Source organism: Eptesicus fuscus, chromosome 12 (assembly GCF_027574615.1).
Source record: "Eptesicus fuscus isolate TK198812 chromosome 12, DD_ASM_mEF_20220401, whole genome shotgun sequence".
NCBI lineage: Eukaryota > Metazoa > Chordata > Mammalia > Chiroptera > Vespertilionidae > Eptesicus > Eptesicus fuscus.
Window position 1 is genome coordinate 9,832,854 of NC_072484.1, and position 8,356 is coordinate 9,841,209.

General features: G+C 53.8%; 1 protein-coding gene across 1 annotated transcript; it reads left to right on the plus strand.

Annotated features, from left to right (window-relative positions):
* The first annotated feature begins 759 nt into the window (after positions 1-759).
* Positions 760-7,227, plus strand: KCNG1 (potassium voltage-gated channel modifier subfamily G member 1). Its single transcript, XM_008141185.3, has 2 exons — positions 760-1,533; positions 6,457-7,227. Exons 1-2 carry the CDS (start codon positions 760-762, stop codon positions 7,225-7,227), a joined length of 1,545 nt encoding a protein of 514 aa, XP_008139407.1.
* The last annotated feature ends 1,129 nt before the right edge of the window (positions 7,228-8,356 follow it).

Genomic DNA, 8,356 nt, shown 5'->3' on the forward strand with positions numbered 1-8,356 from the left:
ACTGCCTTTAACAAGCTAAATAAATAGAAAAAAATTGGGGCTAATGTACAATGAAGTTTTAAGTAAATAATAGTACAGAGGTTGCCTGACAGTCCCGTGGGACGCCAGCTCCGAGGGCCGGGGACCCTGTCTGATTCTGTGTGTGGCTGTGAATCAGCAGTGCCCACAGCAGCGCCTGGCACACAGCAGCACTCAGCATACTTATATAAATGAGGCGGGTGTGGAGGAACTGTGACACTTAGGGGATGCTGAAGGATGCTGTTGCTATTTTCACTCTTAAGTGAATGTTTTCGTCCGCTGGGGCTGCTATAACCAAATACCTGAACTGGGTGGCTCACAAACAAGACATTTATTGCTCACAGTTTGGGGTGAGGAGGGGAGGTGAAGTCCGAGATCAGGCCGCCAGCCTGGTGGGGTTCTGATGAGGACTCTCTTTCTGGCTTGTAGATGGTGCCCCCTTACTTGGCACTCACAGGGTGGAGGGGCAAGGCTCTGGTATCTTTTCCTCTCCTTATAAGGGCACTAATCCCATCATGAGGGCCCCATCCTCATGGCCTCATCTAAACCTAGTCACTGCCCCAAGGCCCCTCGAATATGGTCCCACTGGGGTTAGGGCTTCTCCCTGTGAATTTGGTGGACACAATTCAGTCTACAGCAGCAAATAATCTGCAGGATCAGCATTGTCAGCTGAGACTCGGAGTCACTAAGGGTCTCTCCTCTCTTCTTCCCCCAGGCCGGAGAGGGATGTGAAGACTCAAAATGACCCTCTTACCAGGAGACAATTCTGATTACGACTACAGCGCCCTGAGCTGCACCTCCGACGCCTCCTCCCATCCGGCCTTCTTCCCACAGAGCCAGTCACTCAAGGGCGTCTTCTACCGCCGGGCCCAGCGGCTGCGGCCTCAGGATGAGCCCCGCCAGGGTGGCCTGCCCGAGGACCGCCGGAGGCGGATCATCATCAATGTGGGTGGCATCAAGTACTCGCTGCCCTGGACCACGCTCGAGGAGTTCCCGATGACGCGGCTGGGCCAGCTCAAGGCCTGCACCAACTTTGACGACATCCTCAACGTGTGCGATGACTACGATGTCACCTGCAATGAGTTCTTCTTCGACCGCAACCCGGGGGCCTTCGGCACCATCCTGACCTTCCTGCGGGCGGGCAAGCTGCGGCTACTGCGTGAGATGTGTGCGCTGTCCTTCCAGGAGGAGCTGCTGTACTGGGGCATCGCCGAGGACCACCTGGATGGCTGCTGCAAACGCCGCTACCTGCAGAAGATGGAGGAGTTCGCCGAGATGGTGGAGCGGGAGGAGGAGGAAGACCCGCTGGACAGTGACAGCCAGGACAGTGAGGGCCTGGCGGAGGGGGATGGCCACCGGGGCCACTGCATGCGGAGGCTGCGTGACATGGTGGAGAGGCCGCACTCGGGGCTGCCAGGCAAGGTGTTTGCCTGCCTGTCAGTGCTCTTTGTCACCATCACCGCTGTCAATCTCTCCATCAGCACCTTGCCCAGCTTGAGGGAGGAGGAGGAGCAGGTAAGAGCCCACAACTGTAGGCGGGGAGAGTCGCTGCCTGGGGGATGGTCACTCAGGACAGGAGACAAAGCTGTCTGTTAGGCCACCTCCTCTCAGAAGTCCACAACTTTCACTGTGTCGCCTCCTCCAGGAGGCCTTCCCTGACTGCGCTGGCTGAGGACCATCCTCCCTCCCTCCTGACATTATGTCATCCACCTCCACATTCAAATATGAGCTCCATACCTGTCCTGCTCTAGGCCCTGTGCCCCAGTGTCTTACAGCAGTGTCCAGCACCACAAGGCACTCCAGCGCTCTCTGTTGAATGAATGAATGAGTGAATAAATGGATGGCACGATTTATGATGTGCTTGGCCTGAAGCACATGACACATCATCAACATTTATTTCACCCACTTAAGTCCTTTCTCGACCTTCCGAATTCCCTTGTATAAAAATACCCCAGAAATGTAATTTTTGTGGGAGGGATGCGTGTGGGCACGTGTCTTCAAATAGTGAGCATGTCTTTGTGTGAAATAAGTGAGTGCATGGAAAGGGTTCACTCCAGAAGCTGGCGCGGGGTGTGCTCCATTCTCAGGGCCACCGCTTAGCAGGGGAACCAGGGGAACCAGCCCTGCCTGCATCCAATCTGACAGAGACTCCTCCAGCATCCCTGTACCCCTGTGCAGTGTTCTCCCAGCCACGTGACAGATGAGAACACTGAGGCTGAGCAGCTTGCCCAGACCCAGGTCTGACCGAGTCCAAATTCCGTGTTCTTAAATGTGGAACTATGGGTTCCACATGGAGCCTGAGTCCTAATATAGCCCACAAAGGTGGGTTATGGGCTGCACTCCCCAAAATGTTGACTTGGTCCCCAACATTTATTTCTTTTTAATATATATTTTTATTGATTTCGGAGAGGAAGGGAAAGGAAGGGAGAGAGAGAAACATCAATGATGAGAGAGAATCATTGATCGGCTGCCTCCTGCACACCCCACACTAGGGATCGAGCCCACAACTCAGGCATGTGCCTTTGACCAGAATCGAACCCAGCACCCTTCAGTCCGAAGGCCGGCGCTCTATCCACTGAGCCAAACTGGCTAGGGCCCCAACATTTAAAAGAAAGGTATTTTTCATTTAAAAAGTCAAACTCCCCGCTCCTGTTAAAAATCTGTATGGTGGGGCCGGCTGGTCTGCCATCCCACACAGCCGCTCTCGGTGGGAGCTGAGTCCCCGGACGTCTGCTCCCCAGTTCAGCCTCCTTCTGTGTGAGACCCTTGGGCCTTTGAGTCGGGACCCCTTCCCCACGCATGGGGTTTCTGGGAGCAAGTTTCAAGACAGACAGAAAGGTTTAGACAGGTGTAAATTGTATAGGCATTGGAGAAGTAGGTTTGGCAGTATGAACTGAATCCAAATATCATGCCAGCCAGCATTTATTGAGCACTGGCGGTGTACCCTGATGGAGAACTGGAGGTTTTCCACATGCACGCATTATGGAAGAAGTAACAATACTTTTGCATTTATAACCCACAGAGGATATCTGGCACTTTTTTATATATTGAATTTTATTTTATTAGTTTTTTATTCTCTAGAGAAAGAGGTGTGGAGAGGGAGAGAGAGAAGAAACATCGATGTGAGTGTTAAACATCAATCAGCTGCCTCCTGCACACACCCACACACACACCCCACCAGGAATCTAGCCCACAACCCAGGCAGGTGCCCTGACAACCTTTCAGTGCACAGGATGACACCCAACCAACTGAGCCGCACCGGCCAGGGCTATCTATGTTGAATTTTAAAAACAAGTGTTGCAACAACAGCATCACCCAGTAAAATTAACTACTGATAGGCATAAGGGGTGCTGATGAAGAGGGCAGGACTGGAGCCAGACAGCCTAAATTTAAATCTGATTTCCTCCACTCTGGCTGTGCATCTGTAGGCAAGTTACTTAACCTCTCTGTGCCTCAGGTTCCTCACCTACCAAAAAAAAAAAGAGAGAGAGAGAGAGAGAGAGAAAATGCTCATCATTTGAGACCTGTCCGGAAGTACGTGTACTTAGATTAGTATAGATTTTGTTTTAGCTCCAACATATGTGACCCTGATTTCATCAGGAAAATACTAATAAAGCCACTGTTTTATTCAACTTCTGAAACTTGCTTTTTAAAAAGTAGTTCTTGCCCTAACTGGTTTGGCACAGTGGATAGAGCGTCAGCCTGCAGACTGAAGGGTCCCAGGTTCGATTCCGGTCAAGGGCATGTACCTTGGTTGCTGGCACATCCCCAGCAGGGGGCATGCAGGAGGCAGCTGATCGATGTTTCTCTATCATGGATGTTTCTAACTCTCTGTCCCTCTCCCTTCCTCTCTGTAAAAAATCAATAAAATATATTTTTTAACAAAAAAATAAATAAATAAAAAGTAGTTCTTAGCCTTTCTCATGATTCAGTGACAGTACTATTCTTTGACTTCATTTGGGGAGCAGTGGGGTGCACTGCTTCAGTTCCTCCTTGAGCACCCATTTGTATGTCCGTGTATTCAGGCACCACAGGGAGGCAGGATGACCAGGACATGTCTTCCAGCCTCAAGGAGCTTCAAGGCCAGTGGAGGGAGGACAGTGACACCCCTGTGACCACACGTGTGAGAACAAGAAGTCTGAGACCTCAGAGCCCCCCAGTATGAGTTCATCTCTCCAGCCTCTAACGTGTTTCTAGAGAGAGAGCTATGAGAGCAGGACTCACAGAACCCAGCTGTGCCCAGGGACCGCAGGACGCCCCAGGCTACAGCCATCAGTGCCTGCCTCTCTGCCAAAAGGCCCCTTTGAACTTGAGGTCCCCACCATCCAGTTATATTCCAGAGAGACCCGCTGGCAGCCCGCCTGCCAAAGGTAGCACGCAGGTGTGTGTGAGAGGCCGATTGAGTGTTTTCTTTGTACTGACTTATCACAACACTTAAAATCCAGGAGATGTCATGGAAAACTCCAGATTTCCAGCTTTTCTTCAATGAGGCTGTCTCAAGCCTGAATTAGTGATTCAGGGCAGTCATCAAGGGGTGGAAGTTATGGCCATGCTCTCGGGTAGCTTCCACCCCAAATGGCTCAGCTCCCCCATTTCCTTTGCCCGCCTGGCCTTGAGTTGCCCCCTCTGTCTGAACGCCAGTCCAGTGCTCTTCCGTCCGTCCAGATAACACATGTGAGCTGCTCACCTGCCGCACGCCAGGCCTTTTCAAGTCAACAAACTGCCCCATCCTTGGGGTTACAGTCTGTTGGCACAGGGAGGAGGGGGCAGAGACAGACAATAAACATGATAAATAAGTAACTTAAAAGCATATTAAAAGATGGTAAGTGCTATGAATAAATAGAGCGGGATAAGGGGAATCGGGTATAGGACAAAGGGAGAGGGTGATTTTTAAACAAGGGGTCACCAAGGCCTCCCTGGGAAGGTGATATTGAAGCAAAGAGCTGGAGGCAGGAGGGCAGAGCCATGTGGGTGTCTGGGGAAGAGGAATCCTGCTGGGGAGAGTCAAGGCTGGGCTGGGGGTGAGCCTGGGCTGCTGGAGGGGCAGTGAGGAGACCCGAGGCGGGAGCAGGTGAGCAAGGTGGGCAAGGGCGAGGAAGCAGGAGAGTGGCAACTGCCACGTGTATCCTGGGAGACTTGCTCTGTCCCTCTGAGTCATGAGGGGTGCTGATCAAGGAGGGCCAGGATCTGACTCATGCACTCAGGGTCCCTCTGGCTATGTGTGCTACATGGATTGTAGGCCGAGGGAGCCAAGTGAGAGAGGATGGTGGCTAGACCAGGGTTGGGGCAGTGGACATGGTGAGAAGTGGTTTGATTCTGGAATCATCCTACCTAATAAAAGAGTAATATGCAAATTGACCACACCTTCGCTACGCCCAAGCCACGCCCACCAGCCAATCAGGGTGAGTATGCAAATTACCCAACAAAGATGACGGTTAATTTGCATACACTGAGGGAGGGAGGAGTGAAGACTGAAGACAACTTAGAAAGACGAGGGAGTGAAAGCAGAAAGAAAGGTGGCTGCCAGAGGAAAAGCGGGGGCAGGGCGGGGGGGGGGCAGCGGCGCGCGGGTGCGGGCGTGGCGGCTGCAATGGCGGCGGCAGCAGCAGCAGCAGCAGCAGCGCACACAGCTGCAGCGGCCGCTTGCAGGAATCTTCCTGCAAATGGGCTCCTAGTTTTAAATAAAGAGCCGACGGGGTTTCCTGAGGATTACATGGGAGGTGTCAGGACAAGGCTCAGTCTCTTGTCCTGAGCAAAATGGGAAAGGTGGAATCGCTGTTTGCTAATCAGGGGAACGACAGGTGGGCTGGTGAAATCAGGAGCCCAAAGAAACCAGATCTTTTTAAATTTTTATTGGATTTACTGGGATGACATTTGCTAATAAATTATACAGGTTTCAAGTGTAGAGCTCTGCAACGAAACTAGATCGTAATTGTTCTCGCCGCAAAAAAAAAGAAATGACAATTATGTGGCATGATAGAGGTGTCCGCTCTATGCAGTAACCATGTTGCAATGTGTAGATGCACCCATCAGCACATGGACACCTTACACTTACATGTTGATTATACTTCAACAAAAATAAATGTTTAAAAAAGTCAGGAGCTGGTTTGGGACGTGAGGAGTTTGTGGCTCCCATCAAACCCGAGAGATGACATCAGGGAGGCAGCCCATCCCATCTGGGTTCTAAGTTCTGGGGCGAGGTCTGGGCGGGAGAGTGGGGTGGTCAGCATCAAGACGGCACCTCAAGCCCTAGCGTTCACCCTGGGGTGAGCATCACTAGATAGAGGCCCCAGGGCCATATGGCACAAGCAGGCGGGCGGGCCGGCTGTGCCCACACTACCTTTCATCCGGGTAGCACAGCACCCTGCCCGGGGCAGAGCTCCGTACTCCTCCCGGTGGGACCGCTGACCTCTCCCGGGGCTCTCCCCTCTCCCCCAGGGCCAGTGCTCCCAGATGTGCCACAACGTCTTCATCGTGGAGTCAGTGTGCGTGGGCTGGTTCTCCCTCGAGTTCCTCCTGCGGTTCATCCAGGCGCCCAGCAAGTTCACCTTCCTGCGGAGCCCGCTGACCCTGATCGACCTGGTGGCCATCCTGCCCTACTACATCACCCTGCTGGTGGACGGGGCTGCCTCCGGCCGCCGCAAGCCGGGCGCGGGCAACAGCTACCTGGACAAGGTGGGGCTGGTGCTGCGGGTCCTGCGCGCGCTGCGCATCCTGTACGTCATGCGCCTGGCGCGCCACTCGCTGGGGCTGCAGACGCTGGGGCTCACCGCCCGCCGCTGCACCCGGGAGTTCGGGCTCCTGCTGCTCTTCCTCTGCGTGGCCATCGCCCTCTTTGCCCCCCTCCTCTACGTCATCGAGAACGAGATGGCCGACAGCCCCGAGTTCACCAGCATCCCCGCCTGCTACTGGTGGGCCGTCATCACCATGACAACTGTGGGCTATGGAGACATGGTACCCAGGAGCACGCCTGGCCAGGTGGTGGCGCTCAGCAGCATCCTTAGCGGCATCCTCCTCATGGCCTTCCCAGTGACCTCCATCTTCCACACCTTCTCCCGCTCTTACCTGGAGCTCAAGCAGGAGCAGGAGAGGGTGATGTTCCGGAGGACCCAGTTCCTCATCAAAACCAAGTCGCAGCTGAGCGGCATGTCCCAGGACAGCGACATCTTGTTTGGAAGTGCCTCCTCCGACACCCGAGACAAGAGCTGAGCCTAGAGACCGCCACCGCCACCGCCAGGACGCCCCCAGCCCTGCCTGCGGCTTGACGCTATCGCCATCACTGCAGACGCCTTCTAAGGCTCGTGCCAGTTCTGAACGTGGCCCTGGCCTAGGACTGACCCAGTGCACGCCCCTGGAGGATGTTCACAACATCCCAGAAGGGTCCCTGCCCTCCTCAGCCAGCCGAGCTGGTCCCAGCACACAGCGTGACGGTCCCCGCCCGACCCCGCCCTCAAGCCTGCGTCCCTCGAGAAGGAGGTGGCTTGTTCTTTCCGCCATGTAAATAGCATGCCCAGCAAAGACCTGCTTCACGGGTGTGCCTAGAGAAAAAGTACCAACGGCCGCAGCCGCATGTCTGTCTTTCCTGTGGATCACATGCAATTAAAGAAAACCAGTGAAAAGGAACGCCTTCCCTGGGTTCTCTTAAGAAAGGAAAGCATCGCCCAGCAGAACCAGCCAGTGTGGGGACCAGAAGTAAAAGGCCTGTCTCCTTGGGTCCCTGGGGTCTCTCGGGCCAGGTGGGGCCCCAGTGGGGCTGGAGGGAAAGGAAGGCTTTGGGAAATTTGTTGGTAAATACGGAATTCCCTCTCTCTTGTTTCACTTTGTCTCCCTTTTTCCTCCTCGCCCATCCTTTTTTCTCCCATTTTGCACCTTTAGGCCCATATTCTCAAACTTTTCCCCCAAGGTACCCCTCACGGTTGAGTGCACACCAAGGGGCCTGTTAGCATTGCTGACTACAAAGGTGAAATTGCTTCATTTTATCTTTAAAAAAAGAGGCTGTGTTTTTAATTCTGTTCCACATTTATTTAAAATTTGGAAAAATACTTTAAACTAGTTAACCTATGTCTAAATCTAAGCTGAGAGTGGGGTTGATGCTTCAGGGGTGGTGGGGGGGCGGTTCCCTGAACAGTCTGAGACGCATAGTCTGAAGCCCCCAAAGGACTCCCACGTCCCCCAAAGCCCCACAGAGCACCTGCCTCCGGGAGCACCTCCTGACCTCATGGACTGTGGGTGACCCACAGTAGAGGGAACCCCAGGCCATCCCACCAGGCTAACTCAGCTCTCAGGGGTCAGAGCCCCTCATCCCTCAGTGCCAGACAGCCACAGCCTGTCTTCACCC